Below are 18,040 nucleotides of genomic sequence, written 5' to 3'. Positions count from 1 at the left end.
GGCAGGTATCTACTACTAAAGAATCTCAGACAAGTTACCACCTAGCTTCAGAAGAAGAGTGCCCTTGCCAATATATAAGGCAATCCATTGCAATACAGCCATTGTTGTTAGGATTTTTTTTTAATATCTCACCAAATCTACCTCCTTGTAATGTAAAATTCTTCTTCTTCTTCTTCTGTTTTTTTGGAACATCGAAGCTCACAAGTAGGTCACAGGGCTCTACAAAACCTCTACAAAATCTAGCCAAATTTCTTGCCAAACAACTACAGCCTTACGCAAATTCCATCACCTCACACGTACAAAACTCATTCCAATTCATAGAGATCATAAGTAAACTAAACTTACAGCCCTGTGACCTACTTGTGAGCTTTGATGTCATATCCCTCTTCACCCAAGTGCCAATCAAAGAAGCCTTGACAGCTATCCTAAATAAATACAACCCCCCAAAACACATCCTAGATCTGACCAACCACTGCCTATCAAACACATACTTCATCTACAATGGACAAAGATACAAACAAATGGAAGGAGCACCCATGGGATCACCCCTTTCACCTGTCATTGCAAACCTCTACATGGAACACTTTGAAACCCTCGCTCTAGAAAAATCTAACCACAAACCCAAACTCTGGCTCAGATACGTAGATGACACCTTCGTAATCTGGCCACACAGCAAAGAAAAACTGGATGACTTCCTCACACACCTCAATAGCCTACACCCCAAAATACAATTCATCAATGGAAACAGAAGCTAACAATCAACTTCCCTTCATTGATGTCTTAGTCTACAAGAAATCCAACGGCTCCCTAGGACACACTATCTACCATAAAAAAACACACACAAACCGCTATCTGAATGCACTCTCACACCACCACCCAGCACAGATCAACTCCGTAGCCAAGACACTCATCTCCAGAACAAAACACCTATCTGACGAACAACACCTAAAAACCGAACTACACACTCTCACTAATGTACTAACAGCCAATGGATTCCAAAGAAACATGATTACCAACTTAATCCGAAGAGAGACACCCACAAAAACCCAAGACAGAGAACAAGAAAATGGCAAAGCCCTCCTCCCATGCTTAAAAGGGACCACAGACAGAATCAGCAAGATCCTCCAAAAACACAACATCAAAACAGCATTCTACACAGACAGAAAAATATCCACCATCCTAAGAAACCCCAAAGACATAATTGGGTTAGAAAACCAAGGAGTATATGAAATCCCATGCACCACCTGCCCTAACACATACATCGGACAGACCAACAGAAGAATAAGTGCACACATTGAAGAGCACAGGAACTCACTCAGAAAGGGAGAACAAACTTCATCCCTGTTCCCACACTTTAAAGCCACGGGACATAAAATTGATTTTAAAAAACCAAAACTATCGCCAAAATTGAACATTTTAACAACAGAATAATCAGAGAAGCCATTGAGATAGAAAAACGCCCCCACAGCATGAACAAACGAGATGATACCTCTCGCCTACCAGCCATTTGGAAACCCGCCTTGATTGACAGATGAGTCCCAACCACCAAGAATGATACCAGACCCAAACTCATGATAACATCACATGACATCACCACCACACAACCATTCAAAAAGCAAATCCGAACCCACAACGATAACGACACACAACCACAAAACAGAAACCTAACTACAGCTGCAACATCAGCCACTTTAAACCCCTCCAAACCACACAATAAGCAAACTGACACCCACTATAAAAACATGGCACCACCACAAACACGGAGCCGAACAAAAGCAGCACAACTCACCAGTTCAGGTCTAAGGCTGGCAGCTGAGACCAGCCCATCCACTCAAAACACACCCCCACCCAATCAGAACATAGCCCCCATTCAAAACACACTCCCACCCAATCAGAACACAGCTAACCCCCCACCCAATCAGAGCACACCTCCACCCACAGAACACACCCCCTCTGGCATTTTAAAAAAGAGGAACAATCAGCCACTACCACACACTTCTCCCAGAAGAACGAAGCTGAAGCCACTAGCCTGAGGATGACGGATGAGATTTCATCGAAACGTTGCTCCTATACTTTCAATTCTACGTGGGGAAAAACCCGAATGACCAAAGATCTACATACAAACACCCGCGAAAACCTCAGAAAACAAAGATAGATAGATAGATAGATAGATAGATAGATAGATAGATAGATAGATAGATAGATAGATTTAGATATAGATATAGATATAGATATAGATATAGATATAGATATAGATATAGATATAGATATAGATATAGATATAGATATAGATATAGATATAGATATAGATATAGATATAGATATAGATATAGATATAGATGTGTGTGTGTATACATGCATAAATAAAAATGAAATAAATAAAAATGAAATAAATAAAAATGAAATAAATAAAAAATCTTTTCCAGAGTTCTTCCAACCATTTCTTGCAAGTTTTCTTCTATTTTAGCCCCCTTATCATTCATTTTAACTGTTCTTTTCTAGATCTGTTCCTGTGTGCTTATCTTCCTCCCTAAAATGCAGAAACCTGAAACAGACCAAAGATTTTAGGTTCTATCTGAGCAATGCAGAATAGAATGAAATCATAATTTATCTTTACAGTATCTTGACATTATACCTCTCTGATGCTGCTGAGCATTTGCCTGTTCCTTGCAGCTATATGGTATAGTTGGCTCAGATTCAGCTGCTGATCAATCAATATTACCCGCTCTTATTTGTGTTACTGCTGCCCGATAATATTTTTCCCTCCATTTCCTACTCACAACTTTTATTCCTCCCAAACAAATGTAGGACTTTGCATACATGTCCTTGTTTTAATTCCTCCTGCCCAATGTTCCAGTTTGTCAAGATCCTTTAGAATTTTAATATTCTCCTCCAAGGACTTGCAATCCATCTTTCATCTGTAAGTTTGATAATTATATTTTCTGATTTATCATCCAAGTCATCTATAAATATTTCAAGAACACAAGGCTGAGAATTGATCTCTATAGTATTAAATGGGGATTGTATATCTGTCTACTGGTATAACTGACCAGCTTATATTTTGCAATCTTTTTTACTAGACTACCATTACTGAATGTGGACTTTTATTTTTTAGAATTCTCATCCACATCCATGCTGGCTGTGCTATGCCCACCCTGGTTCCACAAATGCAACAAAACGTCATGATACCTCACAATGCGATGTGATGGAGTTTGACACCCATGCTGTAAGCCTTGTGCATACATATTCCTTCTTCCCTTTTCCCTCCAAGTCTACTGATTTCAAATAAACCTTATTATATCAAAACAGAGACCTGTTAGTTGCATTTGTCCTTCCAGTCAAAACTGGAAATTGAATTCCAGTATTCTAACTCAATGGTTGACACTTGGGGGAAATAATGTCAAACTGGATTTTGCCTGCAGAAAGAATTCAGAGAGAAAAACCATAAAAGGAAATTCAGATCATGGGCAATCTTTATTTTGACATGATATGAAAAGTAGAGGCAGTGGATTAAAAGCAAATATTAATATTCAACTTCAAGTTATAAACTTGTTGCTTTTGCTGTTTTCCTTCTTTAGATTAATGGGAAATCTATAGTTAGGGTTATGGAAGCAAAACCTAATTTATTGTGTGATAACTAACACATCTATCGCAGACTATAGAGGCAGGATTGGCTGCTATGAACCTTGTAAGGTCAGCAGCTTTTTTTTTTTATAGTCAGCACACTTTTATAGCCTTTCTAATCAATAAGCTTCTGTGGCTCTGATGGTTTCAAGTCTTCCAACTGCTTGTCTTTTATTTTTTCACTGCATTGCAAAACAAAATCTAAAGCAGCATAACTTATTAGGAGAATCACAGCACTTTAATTCAATCCTTTATATAGGCCAGTGTCATAGAAAAAACGGGTCAGGTTTCTTGACTAAAATGGCTATATTGACAAGTGCTTTACTTTTATTACCATGGACCTCTCTTTTACTGTTTCTTCCCCTTTCATGACTTCATTTTGTTAGAATATTTTTTTTTCTGGAAAGTTCTGAAAGTTAACAATTCTTTGATGCTATAGTATTTCAGATTCCTGTCTTTGAAGCCAATAGAAAATACATAGACATGATTCTAAGCCTCTTGGCCTTAGAGCTGCAAAACTAGAATTGTGAGAAAAGAATAAACAAATTGAGTAACCAAGCTGAAAGAGGGAAGAGAGGTGACTGTCCACCAATTGCAGAGTGATCTGCTATCTTTTTGACTCAGAAGAGGAATGGAAACTGTCGAGAAAATATGTTAGAGTTTCTATTTAATTTATGAAAGAATAATTCCTTTGGAAACTGCTACTTGCTAATTCTCTTCTGAGCTTGGTCTCACTTGCTGATCTCTCCAGACCATAATTTGTACTTCAGGAGTACAGATGACTAAAAGTATGCAAATGTTAATTTCTCATAAGAACCCAAATAAAAGTAGCAATGTATCAGCCTCTTGAGATCAGGAAACAAAGTCCACCAGAAGACTAGATCTATATTTTATTGAGATAGGTTGTAATAACAGAATCTTGCAAATGTGACTATGTTTCTTCTCCCCTCCCTTTTCTATCCCAGTGAGTCAGGGATGACTAAGCCTGAGTTCCTTCTTAATACTATCTCTCTTCACAGGACTTAAGAAATGCTCCTCTCACTGGCTCTCCACATGATGTCAGTTCATGGGTGATTTAGAGAAAAGAAATACAAATTCTTATTGGATATTTTTTTCTCATTAGTCACATAGAAAGCAACACACCTCCATGTCCCAAGCATTGCACTCTTGCAGGCTTTTCTAGACCACTGTCATCACTATGTAATTCAACTTTCTTCAACTTGGCACCCTCCAGATGTGCAGCCAATATAAGTGAAGGATAATAGGTATAATCCATTCTGTCTAGAGACACATGGTGTTAATAAATTATATAGTTTACAATTGCTCTCTTTCTCTCCTTTAAATTACCAAGTGTGCCACTTTAGAAATGGGTAATAATTTGAAGCAGGGTTGCTTGATTATGCATGCACTCCTGCTTCACAGTTATATAAATTATTGCAAGTTAATATTAAGGCACACAGCCACTCATGCAATTTCCCTCACATATTTTGCTCAAGCTCTGAGCATGAGACCAGAGGCAGTCTATTAAACTGAATCTCCTATGCATACTGAGGCAATGTGGTCAGCATTCCCATAATTGGCTATTTTTATGTCAGATGATGCTTAACAGGTGCTACTAAACTAGTTTGCTATATTATTAGATGACTAATACTATTCAATTTCTTCCCCTTAGTCAAAGGTACCACTTTTGTCACCCTCACTATTGGTTGCTGGTGCTATAGTAACTCTCCCCCCTCCCCTTTACTGACTTCTCAGCTATCCACTCTGAACAAGAAGATGGGGCTGGAATTTACTGTTATTTTTAAATGTGTGCTGAAAAGAAAATTGCTAAAGTTCTTCATATCTAAATACTTTCAGGCAGCATGACAGATTAAATATTTCCTTTCTATTATGGGCAGTTTTAGTTCCATATCTCTTCCCAAGTCTGCTGTAGCACATTCGATCTGCATTATTAAACCAGTTTAAGTTTATAAAGTCTATATTTCTGAATCTGCATAGAATTCTTCAAATGTTTTGCATGTTTGGTCCTTTCAAATCTTAATGTCCAATAACTAGCATACCTAATCAAAACGTTTTGCCTTGTAGCTTAGCCTTGTTGCAAACTTATTTTCCCCAAAACTGAATTACCCCCAAGGATGGTTCCTTCTACCTAGAGCTAAGGTGGAAGAGACAGAATCACAAGGCCAGTGACCTTATCATCCATCCATCCAATTCCGCTTCCCAAGCTTCTGATTTCCTTCTTGCTTTAACAGATGAGAGGAGGCAGACTTCAAAGTGCAGAATAATGAGCTTCAAAAGTCAGTGTGGAAAGAGAAATCTGTCTGGAAGGTAAGCAATTGATTGGAGGTATAGCTGTTTTTTTCCCCTTTTTTTTTACAGCAGCATTTGTTGCACACAAAACATATTGTAACCAAGCTCACACAGAAGGTATTTGGAAACGATTTCTAGATTTTACCATTACTACAGCAGCTGAGGTTTTACGTAACCAAACATATTGTACTTGCTGTCATGGGAAAGTTTCTTCCTGATATTCTCTGCCAGCTTGCTAGAATGTTATTCAGGGAGTTTTTCTTCTACCAGGGGAAAAAAAATCCGTCCATAAATCCTGCTCCTTTAATCTGAAATTATACTACCCAAGAACATGCTTATCACCTCATTTATTGCTCAGATGATGACTTAAGCCTAAGAATGTGGATACCATAAAATATGCATTCGGGCAACGCAAGCCACAAATTGTGCTATAACTAGTTTTCAGCTCAGACCCCCTGCTCTATGTATTCATGCACATCTGTATAAAGGTAAGTTCTCGTATGTTCTAAACCATCTTGCTTGAATTAATTACATGCAAACAAGTTAATTTCTCCAGGCATCCTTACTTTATATCCTCATCGTAGGCAAAGACAATGATAGCCCTGGCTCTGGGTGTATCTAGAAGCAGCTTGATAATTTTATCAAATTCGTAGGTCTTGTTTTTGCGATCCTGTGGGATTTTCAATGACTGGGCAATGCAGAGATCACCTGTTAACAGAAAAAAAAGAAGACAATATGCTAAAATCTGTAAATCAGGAAAAAAATAAGAAAGAAAATTGGGAGAAAAAAGTAGTTAAAGATAGACTTAAAAAGAAAAGAATGAAAAACGGATTTTGGCCTAATTTGGTATATGGGATGTGGCTCTAAAATTTTAAGTGCCTCTACAGGAAGATTTTTGGACTTTTATAGTTCAATCAATTGAGTGTGTCTGATTACTCCTCAGTTAGCTTAGAATTCATCAGAAACAAAAAGAAAACAGGAAACTAAAAAAAATAAACAAGTACAAATAATTAGACTTTAGAGTTTTCTGTACTCAGAATTAAGTTTTTATTACATTTCTCAGATTTTATCCCATCTGAGTCCTTGGTGGATGCCTCACAAAATCTGAAAAAGAAAATATTCTAAGTATCTGACTGCATTTTATGTCTTCTATCCTTGGTTTTACCCAGTGCTTGGATTCTCTCGTGGAAAGTCCACAGCATGGATTTGGTCCATTATATCCACCATCACAAAATAATAAAGAGGGCAGTCCAGGACCACTCAAGAGAACCTGATGTCTTCCATGTCAACAAAAAGCTCAGGTATTGTTTCTAGGTGGTTTGTTTTCAAGTCCCCTCTTGTGACAGATTATATATCCCAGCAAAATTAGGTCATTTTCCATCACAGGAAAATCAGTTGTCTACTCTACCCGGGATGGAGCTCCATGCTGAATGGTAACACTTAAACTATATCTCTTTAGAAAGTTTTCCTGACATGGAATTGCAAAATGAGAAGGTACTGTGCTTTCAAAGAAGAAAATACAGATTTCCATGAAAATCAAACTGACGTATAGTGCAAAGGAAACATTTTCAATATAAAATTCTGCTCTGCAATTACTGCCTCCAGGAAAGTTAACCCTTTGCATGCAATAACTAACATCCTTTGGAATGACAGATCGATTCCATACTTCCATACGTCATTTCTACATCAGCCCAGCAAAGAGACTGAGAGGGAATTAATTTTAAAAAGAGAGGATAAAATTTTCATATATCCATAGATATAGATTTAGAAAATATTACACATATTTTCCTAGAATGTAATAAGCATTAACAGAGTGAAAAATGTTGTATTCTATCAGTATGCTCAACAAAAATTTGTGGAACTTTAGCTCCTTGTTTTGCTTTGCTTCTCTTTCATCTAGACTCAGACTGAAAAGTCTTTGAAACAGTTGGCTGTTCCCAGAGTACCCTGCAAATAAAGAAGCCAGTCCCTTGGTAAGAAATGTACCGACTCCATTTCCCACCTTTGCAAATTGTTTTGAAGAAAAATAGCGTGCTAGTGGAATACTGCATTATTTTTTTAAAAGAAAAGCTTTTTGAACATAGAATCTAACTACAGTATTTTATTTAGTGCAAGGGAACAGGTGCTCAAAAACATATCACAGTAGTATTTATAATCTTATTTTTATTAATTTTGTGTTTATTATTTTAAACCACAAACTAGTATGAATTCTTATTAATTTCATGACTTGAAACAGTAAAATCCTGTTTCCAGACCCAACTTGTTGGCTTGTATTGAGGCAATCACAACCCTCAGGGCTAACTATCTCAAGACATTCCTTTGAACAGAAGAGCACTTTCTTCTGAAAAAAAAGCCTTTATCTGAGGTTTTCTTCTAAGCTAGAACCTCAAATGACAAACCTTCCATTGTTTACTTGGAGACACTTGAGCCCCAATGAGGGTTCAGGGTCAATCACCTTCCTACTGATGGGACCTCACTACAATGTTTACTTCCCATTTCCATGACTCTCCCTACTTCCATTGTTTGTACTGTTTCTGGTTTTCTGTTTTTTGTTTTGTTTTTGTTTTTAAATTCAGACTAGTTTCTTTGTTTTGCTTGCTACAAACAGAGCCAGAAACAGAAATTTTGAGAGTGCCAACTGGAGAATGATTTCTGTGTTGATTTATGGCTGAGATGGTGGAAATGCAGGTTAACTCAGGCTGTCTGCACAGTGGCTTTAGTATATTAAATTGGTGGATATTCTGAGAATGCCTCTAGGAGTTTGAGGGTGTTCACAGAGGGATATGGAGAAGCTCTAAAAATGGGTGGGACAAAATCATCTATGCCCTTCTGAGAAGAGTGGCATTAAATTAACATAAATGCAAAATAAGTGATTAATCACCCCTGAAACTACTTTTAGAAATCTTCAATATATTAATCTAATATTGGGTGATATAGCATTTGATGCGTCTGTGTATACTGTAAAGGCCACATTCTGCCAGAGTTACGTATTTTTTTAAAAAAAAATCCAATAATTTATTCTGAGCAAAGTCTCTGTTTGTTGAATTTTCTAAATGTCATCATTTCTACCTAACAATACATTGGATTTTATTCTAATGACTTGCCTGTCACAACCAGGAAACATTTGGACTGTAACATAAGGCATATTAATAACACTACAAAGATCTAAGATAACTGTGACACTTTCCTGTTGAGACTCTGCTCAACTTATGGTGTTAAAGCATCAGAGTGATCCATAAAAAAGAGAGGAGGGAGTATAGCAAAAATCTATTTCCCCAAACAATATTGTGAAAATTGCCCAATTTTATAGTTACTATTTTCCCCTGTGGCTCAAGTCTCTTTGGCAGACAGATCCAATTGCTTCTGAATTGGCCTAGTCATTTATATTCCCAGCACTCTCTCTCCCTGGCTATACTTACAGGTAGCAGAGACACAAAAACATTTAACCTGAAATGTCCCAGAACGGACAACCAAAGCATAAAAATGCAGCAAGATTCCCTTTATCCTGGCAAAATGTGGTATTCTTGAGGGCTTTAGAATAGAACAATGCCATTATCAAACAGTAACTGTAGAACACCATCAGTGTGGAGTGCACATCACAAAATGTCCGATGGCTTATAAAAAGTAGTGGCACAAGAGAAGAAGGAGAAGGACAAGAGGAGGAGAAAGGAAGGTGGGGGAGAAGAAAGCATATATCAGCTGGTGGTTGCCTTTGATTCAAATAAATTAGAGGCAGGAACGGAAAGGAACAGAACTCTGTTTAATAGAGGAAAATGCAAAGGGGGAAAAAGAAAAGAAAACCACAGTCTTATTCACAGAGACATGAGACATCTGTCTCAAGAATAGTACATGTGAAAATAATCTTGGATGTATATTTAAAAATGAACTCACAGAAATGATATAGCTACCAAAAAAAAAGCAAACGGGATATTCGGTTGATGGAAAAAGCAGAGTTTCTAATTTAAAGAAAGTAATAAGTTCAGATGTAATCTGTATTGCTCAGAATTCACCTGAAAAACACAGCCAGTTTGGGGCACTGCATTTTTAAAAGATTCAGAGAAACTGGAACAGGTATAAAGAAAGCTGATGAGAATAATGAGGAGATTAGGAATTGAGTCCAATTGGGAATGTTTGAGGTAACTGGTGTGTTCTATCTTGAAGATTAACTGGCTAAGGGGTGGAGATGTTAGAGCTCCTCAGGAAGACGTCACTGAATAAATGCTCTAATATAGGAGTACATGGCATGGACTAAGGGGAGTCAAATTCCAATTAAATGCTACAGGAGCACTTCCAATGGTAAAAACAGTTTGGCACGGTACCATATCACTAAGTAAGATGATAAGTTCCCCTTCAAATCTAGGCTGGACAACCATTTGTCAAGGAACCTTTAATCTGGATTCCTACAATAAATCTCCACAGAAACTACTGATCTGTTTTCCTTCTGTTTTTTTTTTATATTTTTGATGCCCACAAAATCACACAAAATTGTGCCCACTGTCTGAAAAGGTTCTTGACCATAATTTACACTATAATGAAACTGTCGAGTTAGTTACTGTATGTTCAAGAGTACCTGACTTAAGCGATATAGGCCAAAGAAATAAGATTGGATGGGGAAATGTTTACCATGATTTTCTTTTCTAGGCACTTTTAAGTGTATTGCTGATGCACAATTATCCTCCTCAAATCTTTTGTTTCCATATCATCTGATGAAGTAAACTTAATGTGCTACTTTGTTATTGCTATATTTTCTATATTCTGTATTAAGTTAGTAACACAGTCAGTTGTATTCACTGATATATGATTGATAGAAGAGGAAACAACTGCCCTCTTTTTTCATAAAATGATGAACTCAGTTTATAGTTTTTGTTGTGAGAAAATTGCTTATTTTAAATTAGGAATAACAAGATTAGAGACTGATGCAACCAAGTATGTTTTACTGGAATGCACAGCTGACAGTGAACACTGGGTTCCCCACCAAACAACTGTAGAAGATCCCCAAGGTTACAGGTTATCTACATTTAGTTTGTTACATTACATAGGGAAGTTTTTTTTTTTAATTGTAAATCTTAGTATGACTTCTACATGAGAACACCTTTAATTAAAAAAATAGGATGATCTTACAATGGCAACCCTGCATTCCTTCATACTATCAATATTCTATACTGCTAGATATTATAATTTAATTCAATAAATATTAGGCTTTGTTGTATCCATATACTGCCTCCTTTCATGCAATTCTGTTCACACTCTAAAAAAGGATAGCAATCTGTTTTGTATCCATTCAAGGAACACAACTCCTGGCTTTTCTTTCTGTATATGATTTTACTACCGTTAAATGGTTTAACTGGTTTGAGACATATACAAACCTTTTCTAAGGAGTGAATAAAATGTTTACTACAGTAAATGAAGTAAACACAAAAGAAACCTCTAGATATTGTATACCACCCAGAATCATATAGTTTGAGTTGGGCAGCCATGTAAATCTATACGTACAATGATTTTCTAAGTACCATCCAATATTTTTTGGTATGGCACCCAGTGTGCCAACAGTCATTGGAACACTGAAGTACCTGGAGACAGCAGAATAGGAGAGAAAGAGCTGGAGAAAAATCACAAAATATAAAGACCTGCAGATAGAAGTAGAATGACTGTGGGGAGGGGGAGGGGAAGCAAAGATGGCACCAATAATAACACATGCCCTGAGTGCAATCCCAAAATGTCTGGAGCACCACTTGAACACCATTGGCATTGAAAACCATCCTCAGTCAATTACAAAAGCAGCTTTATTTGAAATGGCTTGCATTTAATACCTTTAACAGCATCAAATAACATCATCCCGTGTAACTCCCATGTAACACCTCTTCTCCGTGAGCTGCATTGGCTTCCGGTTGCCCTCCGGGTGAGATTCAAGGTGCTGGTAATGACCTATAAAGCCCTAAATGGCATGGGTCCGGATTACCTAAGGGAACACTGCTGCCGGCATCAACTTCCCATCGTCCTGTGCGCTCCCACAGGGAGGGCCTTCTCAGGGTGCCGGCAGTTAAGGAGTGCCGGCGGGTGATCCCCAGGGGGAGGGCATTCTCTGTGGGCGTGCCTGCCCTTTGGAATGATTTACCGGTGGAACTTCGGACCGCCCCTGATCTGCGTTCATTTCGCCGGGATCTGAAAACCTGGTTTTTTGATCTATCAGGCCTGGACTGAAGGGGTTTTAGCTTTTAATATTGTTTTAATTGTTGGGCTTAAGTAATTTAATCTATTTTAATTTATACTATTTTTATATTGTATTTTATGCTGCCCTGTAAACCGCCCTGAGTCCTTCAGGAATAGGGCGGTATAAAAATTTAATTAAATAAATAAATAAATCTGCCTATCTCAAGTCCTTGTGAAGGACTCAGTAGGTAGACAAAAATGGCAAATCCAGTCTAAAAACCTGGCTGATTTTGTGACCAACCATAATAATAACTTATATGCTACCCATCTCCCAGAAATGTCTTCATTTCCCATACTATTTCAAAAATTTTCAAAAGCATTTGAGCCAATTTCTGTGGTCCCCAACATTCTTAGGAACTGAAAATCCTGTCCCTCTTCTTCCACTGACCTATGCTTCTTCTATAGCAGAATCTTCTATTAATAGAAGATACAACCCATGAAATATACTTGCTATATATAATTTCCATCCTCCCATGCAATCCTTTCTCCCAAACAAGGCAATTTGCTTTCTATTTCAAGTTAAATGTTCTGTAGGATCAAACATCATCACTTTTTAATCCTTACGTAGAATAAAAACGTATTTGCTTTATTTGGAAACTTTTTCTTGCAAGGATACATTTTACTGTAAATGGAATCCTAACCCACTCATCATCATCATCATCATCATCATTATTATTATCATCATCATCAAGTTGGAAGGGACCTTGGAGGTCATCTAGTCCAACCCCCTGCTCAGGCAGGAAACCCTATACCATTTCAGGCAAATGGCTGTCCAGTCTCCTCTTAAAAACTTCCAGTGTTGGAGCATTCACCACTTCTGGAGGCAGCTTGTTCCACTGGTTAATTGTTCTAACTGTCAGGAAGTTTCTCCTTAGTTCTAGTTTGCTTCTCTCCTTGATTAGTTTCCCTTCATTGTTTCTTGTCCTGCCTTTAGGTGCTTTGGAGAATAGCTTGACTTCCTCTTCTTTGTGGCAACCCTGGAGATATTGGAAGTCCCCCCTCGTCCTTCTCTTCATTAAACTAGACATACCCAATTCCAGCAACTGTTCCTTATATGTTTTAGCCTCCAGTCCTCTAATCATCTTTGTTGCTCTTCTTTGTACTCTTTCTAGAGTCTTAACATCTTTGTTACATCGTGGTGACCAAAACTGGATGCAGTATATTTAGGGATACCTGAAAAGGGGTAATTTAGATTATTGAGTCCAACAGTTCAAGGAAGAGCTCTGTAGCTAATTTTCTGGTTAGCAAAAGATATGTCTTTTAATAAAAAATGCTAATCTTAAAAATTCTATGTAGCACTTTATGGAAGTAAAGGTTGAATGTTAAAGAATCAGAATAGAAAGAATATTGATATTTTAGAATTTTGATGTTGAAGAAGACTCTTGAGAATACTATGGACAGCCAAGAGGACAAACAAATGGATCATCAAAAAAAATCAACCCAAAGTTCTCACTCAAAGCACAAATTATCCTACTTTGGATACATTATGTGAAAGTGTAGCTTTGTGGAGAATATCTCTGAAGAAGCAGCTCTTTGAAGAAGAAGATTACTAGATAGATGGACTCAGTGGCAACAAGTGCATTGTTGGAATATCTGAAGGATTATGTTAGGGACAGATTATCACAAACAATATCTATGTAGTTGTTAAGAGTTGACACGAACTTGATAGTACATAATGAATGAATGGATGGATGGACGAATTGAATGAATGAATCAATCAATCAATCAGAAAAGATGTTATCAAACACTTTTTATTTTTATTTTTATTTTGCTACCATGGACTAAGTTGGCTCTTCTACAACAATGTTTACTCAGCAAAGTAATCCAATTTAAAGAATCCACAGATTTTGTTTCAGGATATCCAGTGAGGTGCTCACCTCTCAGGGAAATTGATCCTATGGTTGAACTATCCTTTCAGCCTTTCTGAAACTTAATCTATTATTCTGTGCCCTGAAAAAAAGAGAGTTTTGTGTGGTATGCTTTTAAGTACCGGTACTTAAAAAGGACTACCATATCTTTTCTCAGTTGTTTTTCTCAAAGGCAAATGTACTCATTGTTCTTTGGAGGGCCCAGATTCTAATCCTCTAATGAACTTTTTGTGCTTTTCTCTGCATCTATTCCAGTTTCAAATAATTCTTCCCAAAGTCTGATTTGGGAAGGGTGCTCAAAGTGAAATCTGACCAAAACAAAATAAAATGAAAATGATTATTTTCCAACATTTAGAAATTAAGACTTCTCTTGATACACACTAATTTGCAGTTGCATTTTTGCAGCTATATTACTCACCAGATTAATATTCAGTTCATATCAACTACTATTCTATATACTGTAAAAAACAAGTATTATTACTTTGTCAGGTAGCCTCACTTATTATGGAACCAGCTGCCAGTGGAGCTGAGGACTGCCCCCGACCTCCGGTCATTCCGCCGGGGCCTGAAGACCTGGCTCTTTGAGCTCTCGGGCCCAGGCTGAGGAGAAATTTATTTTAATCGGGGTTTTAATTGTACAGGGTCAATTTAATATTTTTTAATTTGGTTTTTAACTTTTGTATGGTGGATTTTTTAATTCCCTGTAAACCGCCCTGAGTCCTCAGGGAAAGGGTGGTATATAAATGTAATAAAATAAATAAAATAAATAAATAAATTATCTACCAAATCATTTAGATTAATTATTCCTAATTGAAGAATTTAGAAAGATTGAAACACAGGACAGGAAAAAAAAAACCTTACTGAACAATGAAATGAAAGAGGGAGAGAAAAACGGTTTATCCTTAATTTGCCATAACAGTGCTATATTTCTAGCATGGGAAGATATATGAGATAACATTGCACTGCAATGACTGTAGCAAAATATGAGTTTTTATTACAGTTTCATAATAGATATAAATATAATGTGCATTTCAAGCATAATTTATTTTCATAGAAAATATCTATGCAGAATGAGAATTAAGATTCCTTTGGAATTTGCTCATACAGTTTTATTTTAAATGTGCCTCTGTTTACTGATTGGCTGATTTGTCTGTGTTTATTCCCCCAGTTCTAAAACAAAATTAAACAGAAGCATAGTGTGTAAATTGGCAAAGAAACTAAAAATGTCTAGCACAGATGAGTTAATTAAGAACTTTATTCTATTAAAGTTGTCACTGTAATTCTGGTGCATTTTTAATGTGGTTCCCTAGTGCATTTTATCACCTCAAAGACTTGCTTTTATTATGACAGTTAAATCAAGCTTCCTTAATATACCAAAATCAAGGCAGCCACTGGAAGACTAAATTGAATGCTAAGAATGGTGTAAATGATAATTATCTAAGTGATGAAAAAGATAGAATAGCTTTTCTTGATGTGTTGATTCTGATCTAAAAATAGACTTTACCAAACCTCTTAACTTGTCAACTATGATCATGAATGTTCCATCTATATTTAATGATGGGTTCCTTGTTCTAAAGTTTGTAGTGGCATTTTGTTGAATGTCTCCTATAGGGGGAAGGAGTTTAAAAGCAGCGGACTAGGCCGCGGCATGCCCACAACCACTCCGCACAAACAAGCAAAGCCCCATCTGCAGGATGCATGCAACACAAAAAACCATGCCCCCTCTGGTTCATGGAAAAAGCTCAAAAGAGTCTTTGGTGCTCAAAAGGTTGGGGACTTCTGTTCTAAAGGACTGGCATAAGCATAGTAAGACTCTCCAAAAAGCTATGGGACTGAGAATTGGGTTTCATTAGGACTCCTTTGCAATAAAGGACTATCTCAACTCCCCCATGATTACTTTGGAACAAATTCTATAGTAGAAACAGTGGAAATTCATTAAATGTTGTTTGCTTTCCCCTCTTGCCCCCTGGTGTATTAAAGCTGAGTTGTTCCCTACATGAGTAAGCTCATAAGGTGGGCACATTCCCTGGTACAGTAGTTTGACATCATTCTTGTATGTTTTCCCTGAGCTCCACTGGAGCTTTGTCCTGTCCAATCCATTTTCACAGTCTACTAGATTATCCTTATGCATAGAACCCAGGAAAATATCTGATTCTTCATGTTTGTGCAGGTTTATTTTCTCTTCAAAGAAATGCATATCTTAACATTCTAGTGTAAGTTAGAATATAACATTGAGAAGAGGATAACATTAGAAAGTACAGTAACTAGTTGAAAGATGACATAGCCTATGCACTCTCTAATACAGTGGTTCTCAACCTGTTGTCCCCGAGCCCCTGAGGGGGCCACAATGTCATAACAGGGGCTCTTGGCTTTGGCCTTGAAGAAGTGTTATGATTTAAATCTTGAGTTAAGCCTTAAGGGGGGCATGACCATGATCCATGGCCACAGAAGGTATTTAAAGGGATCTGTGGTGAAGAAAAGGTTGAAAACCACTGCTCTAATGCATTATTGTGTTTGTAGCACCATCCCAATTACTTCACAATCATCACTTCACTAAACATGATTTATGTTGCTGTACCCAATGAAATTAGGGAACTAGAGGCTAAAACATATGAAGAATGGTTGCTGGAATTGGGTATGTCTACTTTAATGAAGAGAAGCTCTAGGGGTGACATGATAGCAGTGTTCCAATATCTAAGGGGTTGCCACAAAGAAGAAGGAGTCAAGCTATTCTCCAAAGCATCTGAAGAAAGGAGAAGAAGCAATGGATGGAAACTAATCAAGGAGAGAAGCAACTTAGAACTAATTTTCTTCACAGAACAATTAATCAGTGGAACAACTTGCCTCCAGAAGTTGTGGGTGTTCAAACCCTGGAGAGGGGGAGTTAAGATGAGATTGGACAACCATTTGTCTGAAATGGTATAGGTTTTTCTGCCTTCTAGTAGGGGGTTGGACTAGAAGACCTCTAAGGTCCCTCCCATCTATGTTATTCTGTTATTCTGAAATGCTTGCTCACATATCCAATCATATACTTATTCTAATTTACCCAACTCTTTAGAGATGATTGTCATTTTTACTGTAGATTTGCTTTTGCTGTTCCATTCCTATGGTAAACCATCTGTACTTCATCGGAAGGATGTGTCTGATTTCCATTACTAAAGGATTCTGTAGGGAAAAGCCACAGATGGGAATGTGATTATTTTGCAAATAGCTAATCAGGAAGTGACTCCCATGGGTGGAGAATGAATGCTTACAGGTATAGGGCATGGGTTATATGATTAAAAGGGTGTGATGAAACCGTAGCAATCAAAATAAAACCATATATTGTTGTAAAGGATTGATTATGAAAAAAATGTTAAAAAAGGAAAAAAAAAGAATAAAGAATCAGTTTCCTTGTCAGTTGCCTTTGAGAGAAATTCACTGTATAATCAAGGGAGTAGACAGAGGTCAGCCTATTCTTCCTGTGTTTGATTAGCAGTCATTACTTGGAATTATTAGTTGCAACCAACTCCTGAACAATACTTTCCCATGCTGATTTGGTCTGTTGCCCAAAGCAATTTCTGGTGATCTCTGCATGCTAGGAGAATGTTATGCTCTGTGACATTGTTTTATTTTTCTGAACTGATTGTTGGAATGCCACGCTGTAATTATGAGATTGTTCAGAGCTTTGCTTTCAGTCAAATATTTCCCCCCGTCCTAGTGCTAGCTTTTTTCCAAGTTGTATCGATCAATCGATCAGGTCTTTATTATGGTCATGGACCAGCATAAGGAGGGTGGGCTACAGTTAATTACAAGGTGTAAAAGTATAAAAATTATAAAATGCTAGAAGATGTATTAAAATAGAATATATGAAAAAGAGTCTAAAAGAATCTAAAAGGGAGGATGGGAGCATTAGATCACTGTAGGAGGAACATGAAGGTTACTGTGTGGAAGGCTGTATCTATCAAATTACAGAACATTTTAGTTTGGCAAACAAGATGCTCATTAAGACAATTTTATAGCACAGGTCATCATCTGATAAATTTTAA

General features: G+C 37.2%; 1 protein-coding gene across 2 annotated transcripts in view; it reads right to left on the bottom strand.

Moving 5' to 3' along the window:
- GRM7 (glutamate metabotropic receptor 7) overlaps nt 1–18,040 on the bottom strand; it is a gene marked incomplete at both ends in the record, with an annotated part of 531,980 nt that overhangs the window by 276,274 nt on the left and 237,666 nt on the right. For both annotated transcript variants that reach the window (XM_083355185.1, XM_083355186.1), the window contains one exon: nt 6,501–6,642. In XM_083355185.1, coding sequence (XP_083211311.1) covers nt 6,501–6,642 — 142 coding nt within the window. The remainder of the gene's footprint in view (nt 1–6,500; nt 6,643–18,040) is intronic.

Source organism: Vipera ursinii, assembly GCF_947247035.1.
Source record: "Vipera ursinii genome assembly, chromosome: 2".
In the NCBI taxonomy this organism is placed as follows: Eukaryota; Metazoa; Chordata; class Lepidosauria; order Squamata; family Viperidae; genus Vipera; species Vipera ursinii.
Note: the sequence above shows the minus strand (reverse complement) of the source record. Positions and strands in the feature narration are given on the sequence as shown.